The 18,536-nt window shown below is 39.1% G+C and overlaps 1 protein-coding gene across 2 annotated transcripts in view; it reads right to left on the bottom strand.

The window, feature by feature from the left end:
• The window catches only part of ZNF277 (zinc finger protein 277), a 62,563-nt gene that overhangs the window by 16,777 nt on the left and 27,250 nt on the right, over positions 1-18,536 (bottom strand). For both annotated transcript variants that reach the window (XR_001414318.1, XM_014964334.1), the window contains exons 5-7: positions 6,267-6,358; positions 4,350-4,460; positions 1,050-1,182 (exon numbers count right to left, since the gene is read on the bottom strand). Coding sequence is in view for 1 of the 2 variants with exons in the window: in XM_014964334.1 (XP_014819820.1) it covers positions 1,050-1,182; positions 4,350-4,460; positions 6,267-6,358 (336 nt within the window). In the remaining variant the exon portion in view is untranslated. The remainder of the gene's footprint in view (positions 1-1,049; positions 1,183-4,349; positions 4,461-6,266; positions 6,359-18,536) is intronic.

The raw sequence follows: 18,536 nt of genomic DNA, 5'->3' as shown, positions 1-18,536 counted from the left end.
TATTAAAATCACTTAAAACAATTACAATGTTAAATTCAAGTCTGTTAACTTGCAAGGAAGAAGTGAACGCTCAATTCTATTGAGGAGCTGACAACAACTACCCTGCAAAACTTCGTAACTTTTTCCCCACTATGCAGCATGTATAGGTCAGTCTCTGAAACAGTAATATTTGAATACCTAGAAAAGAAAATATAGGCCTCAGATCACTCATTTTTGGGAGGAAAGTATACAAGATCATAGAGGGAATTGACTCCATCTTGGGTAGAAGGGACTTGGCAGAGCATCAATGATACAACTTCTTGTTCTTGGTATTAGAGTAAAACTCAGAGAAATGAAAGGGAAGAAGCAGGTAAACCAGTGAAGGATGCCTATTTATAACCTGGATATTAACATATGTATTAACACCAGCGCAAAGACTGGTTCAGGTGAAATATTTCTGGGACAGAATGTAGCAGCTTTTGAAGCAGCTCCTATATTCACAAGTTGAAGACAGCAAGTGAAGTGAAATTCTGTTGCACACACATGCATACACATGCTCAAAGGTCTGAGAGAAAATAATATTAATACATGGCAACACACACCTACCTGGAGGCTAGAAACGAACACTTACTTTTTCTGTCATCTATGCATCTTTCATTTTCCTCCTCTGCATTTAATTTATACTCTGAAGAGCCCTTCCAGCTTAAGGTTTGTAGAAAACAAGCTCAAAGCCAATAGCATTAAAGTTAGACCTCCATTTACTTCATTACACTACTTCATTTTCCCTTCTGGTTATTAAAGCAGAGAGTGATCACTAATGACATGATGATTAGCATCTCTTCAAGCTGCATTCTCAGATCTCTCAAAATCAGTTCTCAACAAAAGATGTTTACTATTCCTTAGTTTAACAATTATCCAGAATATCATACCATAAATGAACATATTTCTTAAGAGTCCTTCACTTGATTTTTGACCTTTGTACTAATTGCTGGTTTGGAATTACTCACTTTTAACAAGATATTGTCTGTATCTCTTTAGTCAATTTACTAATTATTCATGGAACCACTTACCAAGTAATTAATGATATAAAATTTGTCATATTCTTTGTTCTTGGCATTGATTCTGCGATGCTGCTTCTTTCTCATGTGATCTTTAAGTGTGTTTTTGTCTCTGAAGACTTTTTCACAGTATAAACACTGCAAACTAAGATTAAAAGGTTAATAGGTCAGTATGTTACAATGAAAATAATACAAGATTATATCTTTAAATAAGCTGGAGATATATACAGTAAGATTAATCCTAAGCATGTGACAGAAAGCTAAATGGAAAAGAAAGTTTATTTCAGAAAAATCGTTCATTTGGTCTAAGATAATCTTAGATCTCAGTAGAGTCAATCAAACACAGAGATGACAAAAATGACATAAAATGAAAATATAGGCAATAAAAAAGTTTACTGTTTGCCCCACATGCAAAGTGGAAAAAAGTCTAATTACCCCAAATTTTCCTACCAGGGCACGAGAGGGTCACTGATTTGACAACGTGTGAACTCTTAACTCAGCATGCACTTACACTGGCAACCAATCCATCAGTAACTGTTTCTTTGTAATTTAGAGGGAAAAACACCTGAACTCTGAATGTGCTATGTATTTTTAAAAACAATTTAAATTAGCTAAATAGGAAGTTTTATACTTCTAACTCAACAGACACACTAAATGGAAGTTTTCCAGAGTGATCAATGGGTTTTGAAATAAAAAATTTGAAAACAAATTTAGTAAATAAATTCATATACACACATACACATACACATGTGTGTATATAATTCTTCATACATACATGCATATACATATATTCACATATATAGACATGAATTATTATATATATATACACACATAACTTGAGAAGGTGAAAACATTCATTAACAAATGAGAATGTTACCAAATATGTCTTCCAGAGCGAACAAAACAAAATGGAAGTATAGGCACTGTCTTCAATTCTGTTATTTGTACTGTAATATAATTGTTCTCTCTGCTGTAGTATCAACCGACAATTGAAAGTTGAGCCTATAAAGCATTAGGACAAGTCTCTTGACTCAGACAGTGGACTATGAGGACAGTAATCTGCATTTCAGCCTAAGTGGATGATGCTCCCTGAAGCAGAGCCCTGAACTTACACGAACATCCTTGTATAATGAATGTAGATCTTGAGCCTCTAGTTAGCTGAAGTGCTACAACATTTTTCTTGTAAGTGATGGCTTACATATCCTACCAAGATGGAGACAGTTTCTTGGGCCGTTTGAAAAATTATCTCTGCAGGCGAATAGGAAAAACCCCTAGAAAATAATTTCTCATGAAATAAAAACTTTGTAACTGTGGCATTATATCCTAGTATTGGAGATGCTGGCTAGTAGGAAAAACAATTTGATGGGAGGGAAAAATGACAGCACTTTAAGACACGAAAAACATAGATAATAAAAAAAGTGGTGGCTCTGAATTAAAATAATCACCTTTTTACTCACATATGAAAGCATGCTTGATTATATAGTCAGAAGGAATTTCAACAGTGTCTGGCTGAGACCTTTCTGTGATTTCCCCAGGTTTTAAGATACAGATGTTGAAGAAAATTATTTTCTTACTCAAGCATTTTCCCCAACAGAAACCATGAATATTGTGCCCAGAAGGTTGTACTTACACCCTGAAAACCCTCATACTCCTTCAGCAAAGGTGCATCCAGATTCCACTCAGTTCTTGTGTGTGGAGCAGCAATTCAGGATTCTCAGTATCTTTTTGCCTTCCAAAAACTATTGTAACATTTAGGCTTACTGTCAAAGAATTTTTGATTTCTCCTTGTGCTTGCAGCCTCAAAATCTAGCTATTGGCTTGTTGGTGAATCATAGGTCCAATGGTAGAATACATCTACGAATTTTAAAATCTGCTTTGCTCCACCTGCTAACAGCAAAGTGTTTGCTCTACTTGTGAAAGGCATTCCCAGGAAGAGTACCTAATGTTTTTCTTCAGCATACACAACGTAGCCATGCTATTTGCCTGAAACAAGATTTTTCTCCTCTTAATAATATTTTCAGGTACTATTCTACTAGCATAGCTATTAAGTCTTTTTTTAGCAGTAGGAGGAGTGGCCTTTCACTGCTTTGGAAGCAATTTCAGTGTGCATACTAATGACAGAGAGGATGGGCTTTGAGAAACCTCCATCTAAATGAAACCCTCAGGTCCTACTAAATAAATAGTAAAGCTGCAATTTATCAGTAAGCAAGGTACCTCAGTGCATTAGGCAACACCTATGATAACATCAAAGGCATTCTTAATGCATCTTCATTTCTGGAATAAGTTAACTTGTATCTGTCGTGACTGCACATTCTTTGTCAGGCCAAAGACTAAATTAGAGAGTGCTGTTGGCTTTCCCAAGCTTCAATCGCCTTTCTTCTTTTTTTTTCTTTTTTTTTTCAGATGTACAAACCAATGGATCCTAAATTTATGTGGAAGGATTTTTACTCTATATTCCATATCCCAATTTTCACAAATCCCAGTATTCTGTGGCTTTTCATAACTAAGCCTAAGGTTTAGGCAAATTTCTCCTACAGTCTTTGATTACAGATTGTTTTCAAATCTAATAAACTTGTTAAAGCTTTAAAGCTACAGTTTCACTCTTAAGGAATTACATTTTCTGCTAGAGCCCAATTTATACTTGCAGCATACTTCATATTGTCCCATTTATAAAATCCATAATGGGCACTCATATACTTGCAAAGGAAACTCAAAGTGAAGAGTTTCTTGCTCTTTACTACCCAAGTTCTTCTCCCAAATTCCCTTTTTAATGTTTTTAGCCATCTCAGGTTTACATGTTTCTGAGGCAGCATATACATTGGCTTTCCCCTTCTGCTGTGGGATGTACTCTGTAAGCAGCAGAGAAGGGAGAGACCAAACATCCCATGTTTGCCCCTCTCATAGAGGGGCAAACAAAGATTGGCATAAGAACTCTGTATTCAGCGATTAAAAACATATTTATCAAAAAGATTGTTATGAAGAGAAAGAAGAACATTAACTCTAACGGTAACAAGACAAAGGGATGTGCTATTATTGATGTCAATGGACACTGTGCAATGCATCACAACTGAAGCACTGTGCCTGACTCCATTTTCCCAGCAAATACATAGTACGAATTGTTATGAATTAGCTTTCAACAAGTCAACAAAAAGTCTTTTAAGAGCACTTGCAATAAACTTACATCCTCTCTTTGTTTCCTCTTAACTAACCATGAATATTGAATTTATTTTAACACAGCTTATTTCCAAGGTTAAAAGAAGTATGAATTACGTCAAATTAAAAAACAAACAAACAAACAAAAAACCTACTTACTTGTCAAGCTTCTCCTGTAATACAGCCAAAAACTCATAGCAATTCACAATGTTATCTGGCAGCCCAATGTTGAAAGCATGCTCTCTTGCCATATGATTGAGAAGGACAGACCTACAAAAGACATTCAAAAAGGACATTACATATTTTTAAAAATACATATGAGAACTATCAAATTAGTGACTCAAGATACACCAATCCCTCTGAAAATGCATAAAGCCAACATTAAATAAACAATAATAGTGTTGCTGCCACTGCTAAAAAAAAGAATGCAACTTTATTAAAATAGGAAGTTTTCAATTTCAGCTCTGCTGAACGTTCAGTAACATTTCAACTGCTTAATCTGCATGCATGAAATATAACCCTTTAAACGAAAATTACAATATAGTTTATTTTGACCCTCACTGTTAGCAAGGCTCATTTATTAATGTGAATAAGCAAATCATATGTTTCAAACAACCGTCTTGAGAAACATTCTAAAAAGCCATTTGTCAGGTTACTCTATGCTGGTTAACAAAGCAGAAATTCTTGGGTCTGATACGCTTTTACAGCAATATTGCTTTGCAAAGCACTAGCAACATGAACAGCACTCAGAAATATGCATGAAGAAACGAAATGGATTTATAAGTAAGTTATTTTTCTAATAGAGGTATACCAGTTAATTCCTAATTAATTTTTCTAATAGAGGTATACCAGTTAATTCCTTGGGTGCCTAACATCTCTATATGCCTCAACTTCTGTGTTTAGGGACTAAGGAATCGCCCAAGTGTCAACCTTGTTGAGCCTTGCCTTTACCACATTCCAGGCATGATTTTCAAAGCCCGTATTTTGTGAGACCCAAGAGTAAGCAGAGGATGAAGGTCTTGGGTGCTGAATGATTTGTACTTCACTACACCAGACAGTAAAGAGAACAGGACGCACAGAAAAGATTGGGATTACCTGCAGGGACATGACCGCAGGTTCTTCTACCTTTCCAGAGTACTAGAACTACCCAAGCAAAAAGAGACTCGGGGATAAGGCTCAGTCTCTTCAGCTGAAACAGATGTGCTGTGTAAAACCAAACTTTCATCGGAGCAAGCATGTGAATGTACTTCCCGCATGCACTTGACTGATGCTGTAAAGCATTCCATTCTCACTCTAATTTTCCTCCTCTCTTTTTCATTTAGTCTTTAAATTGACACTGGTTTGGTGAGACTTAAACAGGAGAATGTGTAACTGGATAGAAATATTTTTTTAATAGCTTATATTGGCTTGAACAGCTCTCCTTGACACTAAAACAACTGCCAAAACCCTGTTTTTCTTCAAAATGGTTCAGTTCTTAACTCCAGCTTACTGTGTAGTATAAAAAATTGAGAAGTGAGAGGGGGTCTATTTAAAAAGGCATTTCAGTTGAAAGAAATAATTAAACTTTACCTTTAAATGAATTCTATCTTCTGAGTCCTGCCATTAGGCACTAACTGGTTTGATGACATTAAACCACAAAGATGCTGAGTAGATATGAAAAAAGATAAACCAAAAGCAAAGAAGTAAACAAACCTGTTTCCTGTGAATTCTTGATCACAGAACATACACATACTACGAAAACTTGTGTCGTATCTCTCTCGCTGTTGCTGTTCTAGAATTTCTCTCTGTGAAAAGAAATGGAGAGTTATTCAAATAAAAAATAACAGTCATTCCATCTCAGAAACTTATGATACCTCTTTAGCCTTACTGGTAGCAATCAACATACAAAAATAAAATGTGCTGCTGACACAAACTAGAAGTTAGTATTTTTTGAGGGTGGAGTCTCACAAAATTGCAAGTTTTTTCAAAAGCAGTCAAGTTCCATTAAAGTTCTCCTACTATTATACAAAGTGCATGGAAAGAAATATAATCTACAAAAAAAAGATAAACCAAAAGCAAAGAAGTAAATAAACAAACCTGTTTCCTGTAAATTCTTGATCACAGAACATACACATACTACGAAAACTTGTGTCGTATCTCTCTCGCTGTTGCTGTTCTAGAATTTCTCTCTGTGAAAAGAAATGGAGAGTTATTCAAATAAAAAATAACAGTCATTCCATCTCAGAAACTTATGATACCTCTTTAGCCTTACTGGTAGCAATCAACATACAAAAATAAAATGTGCTGCTGACACAAACTAGAAGTTAGTATTTTTTGAGGGTGGAGTCTCACAAAATTGCAAGTTTTTTCAAAAGCAGTCAAGTTCCATTAAAGTTCTCCTACTATTATACAAAGTGCATGGAAAGAAATATAATCTACAATGGGAATTTACACAGCTGTTTAAATGACTGTATATAACATATCAGTTTATTGTTTCTACTTAGGTTCAGATTTACCTCTGGTATCAGTAAGCAAGTTTATAGGTAATCACATAATGCCCAGTGGAATGATAAATTCGTTTTACATGTCTAACTGCAAGCAATCTAGAAGACTTTCATAATATGGGACCGATGACAAGCAATCTAGAAGGCTTTCATAATATGGGACCGATGACAAGAGCTCTAGCAGTTTCTGCAAGGAGCTATGGCACATAATAAACTCAGGGAAAAGAAGCTGATTGCCTTTACCACTGGTCCTGTTTAACGCAGAGTAACACGCTAGGCTAGACACTTCATAACATTTGACCATAATTCTCCTAACAACATAAAACCATGCAGCAGGTGATTTTCTCTGGTGCTGTAACAGCACCAGTGTAGTTATCATAGAATAGTTTGGGTTGGAAGGGACTCTACAATGAGCAGGGACATCTTCAACTAGATCAGGTTGCTCAGAGACTCCTTCCAAGCTGACCTTGAATGCTTCCAGGGATGGGACATCTACCACCTCTCTGGGCAACCTGTTCCAGTGTTTCACCAACCTTATTGTAAAAGACATCTTCCTTATATCTAGTTGAAATCTACCCTCTTTTAGTTTAAAACCATTACCCCTTGTCCTATCACAAGAGGGTCTGCTAAAAAGTTTGTAGTTAATAAGGTCTCCACTGAGCCTTCTCTTCTCCAGGCTGAACATCGTCAACTGTCTCAGCCCTTTCTTCTCTGTGCATTTTTATGGCCCTCCTCTGGACCCGCTCCAACAGGTCTGTGTCTTTGTTGTGCTGATGGCCCCAGAGCTGGACACAGTACTCCAGGTGGGGTCTCCCCAGCGTGCAGTAAAGGGTCAGAATCATGTCCCTTGACCTGCTGGCCACACTTCTTTTGATACAGCCCAGGATATGGTTGGCTTTCTGGGCTGCAAGTGCACATTATTGGCTCATGGCCAGCTTTTCATCCACCAGTACCCCCAAGTCCTTCTTGGCTGGGCTGCTCTCAATCCCTTTGTTGCCCAGCCTGTACTGATACTCAGGGTTGCCTGGACCCAGGCACAGGATCCTGCCCTTCACCTTGTTGAACTTCGTGAGGTTCACACGGGCCCACTTCTGGGTCATCTACAAACTTGCTGAAGATGCAGTTGGTCCCACTGTCTATGGCACTGATGAAGATATTAAACAGTACTGGTCTCAATATGGATCCCTGAGGGGACACCCTTGTCACCGATCTCCATCTGCACATTAAGCCATTGATCACTACCTTCTGGATGTGACCATCCAACCAATTCCTCATCCACCCAGCAGTCCTTGAAAGCCAGAGGGTAGTGGTCAACGGCTCAATGTGAGCCACTGCTGTGGAAAGAGAGGTTGCCAGTGAAGACTGAAGCAAAAAGGTTGTTGAGTACCTCAGCTTACTCCTTGTCTGTCATTATACTGTAGAGTTAGTATATACTTCAGATGGAAAGGCCATAATCATCTGGGACAAGGGAGAATCAGTGTTTGGATTTAAACTTAGCATATTTTCAGCCTGGCAGTACACAACCCTGTACTTGTGTTTTAAGTACTGATAACTGGTGAAGGATTTATTTTCTGTGCAATGTATAGGTGCTGCTGTCTGCTTTCTGACATTTGAGATCCTGATTGAATGTCTTAGGGGATTTTCTCAATCTCTTTATCTCCTTAAAGCCTGCAACAGTGGAGCTTTGTGTTTCTCTCCTACCCCTTTAGTCCCTTTTTTGTGTGGATTAAGGCCCAAACTTGCCCAGAGTCTACTTCTAAATTCACATTCAGCTACACATTCAGTTGGATAAACTCCACAGAAGGCAGAAAAGAAAGAAAAATAAAAAGAAAAAAGGAAGAAAAATAAAAGGAAAGAAAAAAAGAGGAAGGCTTGAGCTACTGTCATTAGAGGCCCAAACGTGCCCTGCAGCATGGATGGGCTGGTGTGGGCCAACCACACCACATCTTGTTCACCAGTGAGAGACGTGAAGGAGGCTGAAGGTGGGCAAATAAATGTGCTGTTGGTTTCTTTACCACAAAAGCAGCACAGTGTATCCAGTGAGGGGCAGCGGGATGGAAAGGATGCCTGCTGGAGAAAGCAGGAGTTACATTTTGCCGAGGGCCAGCAGTCACTGCAGGGAATGAACCCACCATGCCATAGCCCTTTCTACGGCTCATATTCAACCACACAGTGTGGAGCTGTAGCTGTCGCACAACAGCTAAGAGTCTGTTACCCTGAAAAATGCAGATCCTGGGGCCTTTTTGTGTTTTTTTTTTGTACTACAAGTTGTATATTTTATATTGGAGTCATGCTCTGCAGTGCCTACTCGAATTCCAGGCCGTATCTGCTCACATCCTGCTGCATTATGCAAAACATCAACTACTAGAAATATAAATTCCTATTTTTCAGGGCTGACTTCAGAAGGAGATAAATGGAGCATAAGACATCTTGTGAGAGCCCTTCAGCAGAGACCCAATTAAGTGAGGATATCTGTCTGCTCCACGCAGGCAGTGAACATCCCACAGCACGGCAGGAAGAACCGGGGCTTCCTCTGGTACTCGTAGCTGTCACCTCTCTCCACTCAGCAGCACCTCTGACCCTGTTTGGCCAACCTTCAATTTGAAGGCATCTGCCTGTAGTTTACATACCTTGTTAAAGGTACCAGAAACAATCTAAAAGGAAACCAAAAGATAACATGTACAATTCCAACGTTAAGATAGCAAGGGTTTAAACACCCCCAACCTCCCATTAAGGATATTCCATTGTAGCTTCCTAATTGAAAAATTGAAAAAAATGTTCTGAAATACTTGGCTGCGTATCTTCAGATTCCCACTTTATACAAATTGCTTACTGGAGCCCTGGTGAGCTGCTAGACCCAGTTATGCCTGAGGGGAAAGGAAAAGCATACTGTATCCTCCAGACAGATGGTGCTCCTGCTACTCTGCTCTCTCACCCTTCCCATCTGCCCCTACACCATCACACTCAGTAGCTGGGGAGCCTGGACTAACCCGGCATCGCAGCTTTATCAGTTTACTCAACAGAGTTTAACAAAATGTTTTCCAAAGTAGACACTCCTTTTATCAAATGTTGGCATCATTCATTGCTACAGGCAACTTCCCGAGCCAGCAAGCAAATGTGGAACTCGCACAGGTGAGGAATTAAAAGCACTGGTTCATGTCCAGTACAGCAAAAGCTCTTCCTCCCTACAGACACTCCCAAACACCCTTCTACCTCTGCTCCATTGCTGGGACTCTGCAGGGAGAACAGCAATTAAAATAACTTGGGTAAAACTTTTGACATTTTTCTGAGAGGAGACTTTTAGCTGGTAATGAAAGTCAAGCTTAAACTGAAGTTATGAGGTAGGAAATGAGTAATTTACTTTTACACCTGCACCAGTTCCCAACCTGTTGGAATTGCTGGGGCTGTTACCATTAATTCATGGTCGATGCTGTGTCACATCAAGTGTCAGAGAATGAGAGGGCAAAGTCATTTGAGGAAAAAGAAAACAGATCACAAAATACACTTACATTAGTTTACTTTTTCTATAATGAATAAAAGAATTGAGCACAGACAGAAAAGGTAATCCAAAACACTACAAAAGTAAGTGAATCAAATGCCATAGATACATATCTCAGGAAAACAGCTTACAATACTGATACAGTTTGTTGAATAATTCCTGACCCCCATCTCCTCTTCTGTGAGATGTTCTGACAGCTATTTGTCCTCCACTCTTTCTGCCATATTCTATGATTTGCTAACTGCCCCCTCCAAAATCCATTACTTTACTGAAGACTGTCAAACTAGTTGTGAAATAACCATTGATAGAATAGATATCCTCACTGGTACAAAGTAGAACCTAAATTACAGAGGCTTTTAGTCTAAACTCTTTGTCCTCAGAAGCCACGTGAAGCTTATGAGATCAACCAGACATTGTCAAAAATAAGTACTGCTAGATGACAAGTTCTTGGAAGCCCAGTTTTAGACAGAGCCTGACTCAAATAAGCAGCAGATATCACTGCAGCAGTTGGCAGCCTCCTGTGGAATAGCTTTGGGAAAATTCTATAGGACATAAGAGGTTCATCACCTTCAAACATAGCAAATGGAAGCTGGATATTACTGTTCATACTTACATGTAACAACAATGTAGTTGCTTTGCAGGAGTACTCAACATATTCAATAAAATAAAATTGTTTTAATCCAATTCCCCTTTTTTCTGTCTGGAAAAAAATTCTTCCAGAGCTTAATCATACACTTTCTATGGGTGACCTACCATAAAAAAATCCAACCAAATTACAAAATACTATCTATTCTGTGTTTTAACTAATAGAATAAAAAAAACATGGTAAGGATGAGCAATTTTTATACCAAGATGATTATCTTTAAACATACCAGCACACTAAGCTGCTAGTTCAAAAGAAATTTGATTATTTGCATGACAATTTGTAACTGGAAGTCTAGAAAAATGCCCTGCACATTCACTATGCTCACTCTGAGGTTGTGAGGAGTTCAGACTTTCACCTAGGAGGCAGTAATTTAAAATGTGACTGAAAAAAAGAAGTGCCTGTTCCTCTCCTAGGAAGCAATATTTTGGAAGAAATTACCCATTTTTTTTTCCAGAAGTGCTTAAGCACTACGCATCAGCAAGAATTCACACTGATAATCAGTAAAAGATGAAAAATGCAAACTTGCAGCTAGTAAGCACTTTTCCCTAAACAATTACTTTGTCTCTGGTCTATAGTTCTATAGACTTTCAAGACATACAAAATGTCTTCAGAAGATAAGACTAAAAACTAACTCCATTGAATGCCAAAAGCTATGAACTCAGGAGAGTTTGTTTTATCAGACTTTTCTGATATTGTAACTTCTGCTACCCTTCCCTCCAACAGACACTGTATCCCAGGTGCCAAATTGTCTGTCTTTATTGCTGTCAGACCACTGTTTTTTTTCTTTTTTTCTTTTTTTTTAATTTATCATAAACTCCTGTACTAACAAGGCCCTCATAAATAATTTATATAGTTATTTAAATGCATGTCTTAGATCACTGACATAGAACAACCATTCACAACCAGGACTCAGCACAAGCTTTGCTGCTTTTGATTCCAATCTGACGAAAGAATTGGTGGTCAAAATTTTGGCTGCTTTTTTCAACTACATCCGTTGATCCAACAAAAGTGTATTACTTCTTTCTCCAAACTCTATCTCTTTATAATCACAGCATTTCTGATATATAAGAAATTAAGGCAGAAAGTACTTCTCTAGCTTCAAGGTAGAAGCAGATTACACTGCAGTTTAGGACAACATCATGCAGTGACTTTGGCTGCAGTGAGATCTGAATTTATTATTCCTCAGTTCAGGAACCCATTTGTGCAGTGGAGGATGGATTCTGCAGTTCCATCTGTAAAACAGAGTTAACGGCAGTATGTGTCTCCTTTTTTAAGATGTTCAGGACCAAAAAATAAAATTACTGCTATAAGCCCTGACAAGGCAAAGTCCAAAGTTTCTCATCCAAAGACTTAAGCATACTAGTGGTCTGAACTTTAAGCACTTCAGTACTGGGCTGTATTGGGTCAAGATCATATTGTAGTTTGGGGTTCTTGTTGGCACCTGCCTTCCCAGTTCTTCACTGGTCCTTCACTCTCATCCTCTCTAGGCAAGAGAGTAGAAAGACAGCACGCTATGCAAATGATCACTTGAGAGAAGTTCCAATGAAAGCTTTTTATAAATGTGGCTATATCCTCTGGGGAGGTAAAATATGTTCCTTTGAAGAGGAAACTTCACGACTTGCTTCACTGAAAGGGTTGTCAAGCATTGGAACAGGCTGCCCGGGGAAGTGGCTGAGTCACCATCCCTGGAGGCACTTAAAAGATGGGGTGGTGGGGGAAATGGTTTAGTGGTGGACTTGGCAGTGCTAGGTTAATGGTTGAACTCAACGCTCTTAAACATCTTTTCCAACCTAAACGATTCTATGATTGTTATAGTGTGAAGGAATGAGTACTTAGTCACACTGCTGTGCAGAGTGCACAATCACAGGCCACGTCCCTTCTGCTATTATAATGGACTCGTTAATACTACTGAAATCAGAGCATCTGCCTGGGAAATACCAGAGATAGAAATGTGGGTGTGAATTTGGATCTAAATAATATAAGATAGAGACTTCACAATAAGAATACATATTTTATCAAGCTCTCCTAGGTGATCTCTCAAACACAGTGTGTATCTTTCGTTGTAGTTTCTTCCAATTTAAATAAGAATTACACTTCCCTGCTGAGCACTCACAGAAACTAACTATTGCTGTAGGCAAAGGAAGCAAGTGAAACAGATCCTGATTTGAAAAAAAAAAAAGTTGTGCTGACAGATCACAACAAGAAGCTGCTTATACACTTTACTGGCAACAAAACAAAACAGTACACCAGGATTGGTGACACTTGAGATGCACTACAGGCTCTAAAAACTTGCCAAGTGCATTATTTATTTGACAATTATATACACCATTAGGATAAGCTGCTCTTATTAGAGTAAGAAAATCACATTTCGTTTTCTGCCTACAGTTTCCTCAAAGATTGGCTGATGAGCTTTAGATCTTGCTTGTAGCTGCTAAATAGGAAAAATATTTATAAAGAATCATGGTATCAGAAACTTCACATCTCTGTAAAGACCTGCAATCTTACCAGCACATCAATAGCTTGTCTCCTAACCTCTATATTCAGCTCCTCTCCTTACTGATCACCATATTCAGTTCTCCCACTTCAAACAGTACTCTCTTGCCTCTTGACTACAAAAGAAAAAACTGCTTCCAATTCTGTAATCATTATTATGTCCTCACCAATGTTATCTCACGACGACTGCTTTTTCTTTAATATTATCAGATGCCTGCTGGAGAAGCCCTTCAGGAACCAGCTTAGCTGTAAGGTGCATAGGAATACAACAAATACGTCAGGATAAGACATCCAGTCTGGAGAACGCTCAGCACGTTTGAAGCCAGCTGTCACACCATCCAACGTACATGTGTTTACTGACTACTTTGTGCACTTTTCCCTTTCATCCAGAGAATGTGAAAATTCAGACATATTTCAGGAATGTTACAAACAGAGCCCCACTGGCTAGACAGACAGATTAGCATGTCAAAGACTAGGCACTAAGGAACGAAGGATGATGGCATTAGAGACCCACTTTTGGGACAGAGAAAAGAGGAAAACAACGGGGCAGTGACATGCCATCATTCAAGAGACACCGCTTACCTAGATATGAAATTGAGATAACTCCTTCTGGCAGGGTGAGCACCCAACTGGGCATTCCTGACTTTTTACTAGATACTTAGATAAGATGATACCACAAAACTCTGTGAACAAGAATGAAGTAGGAAAAGGAATGGGTAGTGTATTCCTGAATCTTTTTGGCTGAGTTCAAGGCACAGGCATGGATCAACATGTTCTGGAGAGGAATATACAGCTATGGAAACAGTGACAAAATAAGGAGCATTTAAGAGTATCTTCATATGGCTGAGGAAACAAAGGCACCAATGAGCCCCTGACAAAGAAGAGAAGAGCATTTTAGGACATCAGCTTGTAAGCTAAATGTGGAGACTTTAAACAAAGTATGAAAGGACAGCAACAAAAAACCCAGAGAGAAATAAGAGTTGTGACTGACTGGAAAACCAGGAAGCTGGGAAGAAAATGGTGGTGGTAGGGGAGAAAGGATGTAAGAAGGAAAACAAGCCAGACTTGTGGTCTGCTGAACCACATATCCCAGGCAGACTGAACAAATACAAAGACCAAACTACAACTTAGCTGGCATTATAATGAATAAATTTACTGTGAAACCTCTGAGGTGCATTCTCCTGACTCTTGTTTTGTATGGCAAGTTACCTCTTAGGAATAGGGAAAATGCTTTTTTCCTGTACCTTATCCTAGATTCCAGCCTAGCCTGCAGAGCTTGGGTTCAAAGTGAACAGTGGGAATGACTAACTGGGATGGCTGTAAGGGATTATTCCCCTAGCTCTCTGTCCCACTCTTAGGTTCTTCCTCTCTTCCCTACCATCCTTCTTGAGTTGACTCAGTGGCTGAGGCAATACAGGCTACACTTGAACAGGCTGTAAGCAACGAGAGGTCAGATGACTCGAGCTTTGAAGGGTACTGTGATACTGATGTAGAAGACATTCTAACAGCTTGTTCAGGAAGCAGAGTCAATTAAAAAATGGAGGAGGAGTTTCATGTTATAATGAAAACTAAGTAAGTGTGCAAAGATGTTTGAAAAGAAAAAGGGTTGAAATCACAGTAGACATGTACCACAGGCAGCCAAGCTGAAACGGGAGATAAGTGAAGTTTTTGTAAGCTAAGACAACCAAAGCAAGATGGAGACAGGCTAACATAGTAAAATGGAAAAGCAAAAAACAACCTCCCCACACCCCCAAATACATTAGAAATAAACGTCAAAGAAAAGCAGAGATCCATTACTTAATGTAGGAAGAGACCAAACACAGACAAAAAAGGAATGCCTGCAATCTCCAGGGCTCTACCCTTTCCAGGAAAAGTAAATTATATCAAAGTCATTAATGAAACAAAAGAAATAACAAATTAAGACAGAAAAAGGCAAGAAAAGGTTAAAAGTTGGAAATCGTACATATTCAAATCTGACAAAATTTCCCCAAGAGCCACTATGCAATTAGACAAAACGACTTCTGGCCAATAGTGTGACAACTCTCCAAAAGCCCATGGAGGATGGGCAAGGTTCCCGAGTGCTTGAGAGAAGCACTAAATAGTGAACACAGGGAAAGAAGGACCTATAGAATTTCAGATGTAGGTATTGACATGTTAACATTATAAGCTATACTGTAAGCACTTCAGATGTTTTATTTTGTTAAATTAGGCTAGCATCTTGACCCCTTCCAGTGCACAGCTTCATCTTCTTGAACCTTGTCTCAGCTTAAGCTTATGACAAACTGATCATACAAACAGTTCATCCTGGGAAGCAAGTACAGCTGAGTATCCTAAATATACCTGTGTCCCTTTTCTAGTTTTGGTGAAGATTGCTATTCAGGCACTATTTACTGGTAGGAACAGTAGTAGCTTCTTCACGTAAAACTACCAGTCACAGGAGAATACCAGACAGGAGAATAGCTGTAAACATGACAGCAAGACAAGGAAATGGTAGGAAATGTGTATTTCCAAAACAGAGGTTTGAGGTTTTACCTTTTCTAGAACAATCTTAAAGATAAACCCAAGTGGCTCATACTGACACTGCCTCTCCCAGTATCTTGAGTTTTGCTGCCAGGACTTCCCTGCCTGCTTCCAGTGCTTCACAACTATGAATTCTTTGTCAAGACTGTGTTTTTCCAAAAGACCGTATCTGTTTTGTATTACATAGCCTTGTCAGCTATTTCAGCAAGCTGTGCTCTCTAACCTACTTCAGGCTCATTCCTTGGCCTCTCTCAATACATCACAGTCACCATAATGTCTCTGCACGACACGCACCTTGGCTGGCTCCCCTGCTGCAATACAGCCTGAAATATTCCTAAACTGGAGTTTCAAAACTGCTAAATGAAATGCTTCAGCTAGCACATTTTAAAGACAACATTTGTCCTTGTTTGGGCTTGCTGTTGGAGACAGCAGTTAGGATTCAAAGGCTGCAGAAAAATCACCAAAGTTGTATAGTTCTGGTCTTTATTCCGTGCAACTCACATGAGCCCATTTGCCAGCTCACTCTTAATTGCTGGACTTGTCTGGAGGTAAAAGACTTTGCAAAGCAAAATAACTATTTAACTTGCAAGTCAACACTCAGATTGCAGCAAAAGGAAAAAAAAAAAACCTAAACAGACTTTATTGCTGTAACTAAAGCAGTGACTCCATCAGCCCCAACTACAGCTGCAGCTTGATTTCACAAATTCCTTCTGTAAAATCTGAAGATAAATGGTTTAGTGGTGGAAAAGTGTTAACAGCAAAGGCTATTTCACACCAAAATAAGAATGCATAACCCTTTCTAACTTAATTAATCTGTAAAGAAAACCAGCACTTGTGCTGTGCTAAATCCTGTACTCTTTTCTGAATTAGAGGAAACACCTATTTGCAGAGATGAAACACCTCACCTGCCAACAGATTCTGCAACTCCCTTGACACTGGCAGCAGAGAGAAGGCCTAGCTGGAATAGGACTGCATAGAACAGAATGCCACAAAACCAGAAACAAATGCCCTTTAAAAAAGAGGAAGTACAGTCTAATGTGTAGCAGCCAGGAGGTACTATCACAACAGACAGTTCTACAGAAACATTAGCTGTGTGTTCAATCATGAATACAATTCTGACATTTAAAAAAGTGTTAACAGCAAAGGCTATTTCACACCAAAATAAGAATGCATAACCCTTTCTAACTTAATTAATCTGTAAAGAAAACCAGCACTTGTGCTGTGCTAAATCCTGTACTCTTTTCTGAATTAGAGGAAACACCTATTTGCAGAGATGAAACACCTCACCTGCCAACAGATTCTGCAACTCCCTTGACACTGGCAGCAGAGAGAAGGCCTAGCTGGAATAGGACTGCATAGAACAGAATGCCACAAAACCAGAAACAAATGCCCTTTAAAAAAGAGGAAGTACAGTCTAATGTGTAGCAGCCAGGAGGTACTATCACAACAGACAGTTCTACAGAAACATTAGCTGTGTGTTCAATCATGACCCTCTTTCCTTCCTCAAAGCCACAAACATGATATATGCTTGGAAAACGAACATCATAATTGGCACTGCATGCCCACATGCGATGTTCAAGATGTCTTCTGTAACCTCAAAGGCACTACAGAAAACTGGAAAAGGTCCAGAGAAGTGCAACAATGATGTACAGTGAAGAACCATTGACTAGACAGCATTCTAACTCTACAGCCTCTCCAGGCAACCTGTTCTAGTGTTTTACCACCCTCACACCAAAAGTGTTTTCTTGTTTTCAGATGGAATTTCCCAATTTTTAATTTGTGTCCTTTGCCTCTTGTCCTGTTAGTCGGTATTACTGAGAAGAGTCTGGCTCCCTCTTCCTTATTCCTATCAAGTATTTATACACATTCATAAGATCCTACCTGAGCCTTGTCTTCCAGGCTTAACAGCTCTCTCAGCCTTTCCTTGTATGAAGGATGTTTCAGTCCTTTGATGAACTTTGAGACTCTGCACTGGACTTGCTCAAGTAAGTCTATATCTTTCTTGTACTGGAGAGCCCCGCACTGGGCCCAGCACTCCAGATGTGGTCTTATTAGTGCTGAGTAGAAGGGAAAGATTATCTCCCTTGACCTGGCAACACCCTTCCTCATGTGGCCCAGGATGCTGTTGGCCTCCTTTGCTGTAAGCATGCACTGCAGCACATGACTAATGAAAGACATAATGGCAGGAGGATTGGAACCAGATGATATTTAAGGTCCCTTCCATTCAATGATTCTATGATAATGTAAGGTAGACCAATCAGGAGACAAATCACAAATGGTCTGGATAACATAAAGGCCAAATTGTTCACCACCTCTTCTAATACAAATGTCAGGTGTGAAGTGACAGGTTCAAAAGGGCCAACTAGATGGTCCTCTCCCAATGTCCATTTAAGCTGTGCAACTCACTGCTGCAGGAACCTGTGGATGCTGGACGTTTGTGTGGTTTCAGAGTTGGGACGTTCATGAAAGAAAAATCTATTGTGTAATAAACACAGATGCAATGTTGCTCAATTAAGAAACTCTTGAGTTGCCAATTGCTGGAGACAAGGAGAATATTTTGAGAAATAATCACCACGAGATCAGAAGAGGGCAAATACCATAGACCCTTTGATGCCGACCTAGACAAACATTTTTACTGATCCAGGATGGCTTTGCTTACAGTGAATTGTGAGAGAAGCATGCTAGGGATGAGTGCATCAGCTGTA

This window comes from Calidris pugnax, unplaced genomic scaffold (assembly GCF_001431845.1).
Source record: "Calidris pugnax isolate Ruff unplaced genomic scaffold, ASM143184v1 scaffold44, whole genome shotgun sequence".
In the NCBI taxonomy this organism is placed as follows: domain Eukaryota; kingdom Metazoa; phylum Chordata; class Aves; order Charadriiformes; family Scolopacidae; genus Calidris; species Calidris pugnax.
Note: the sequence above shows the minus strand (reverse complement) of the source record. Positions and strands in the feature narration are given on the sequence as shown.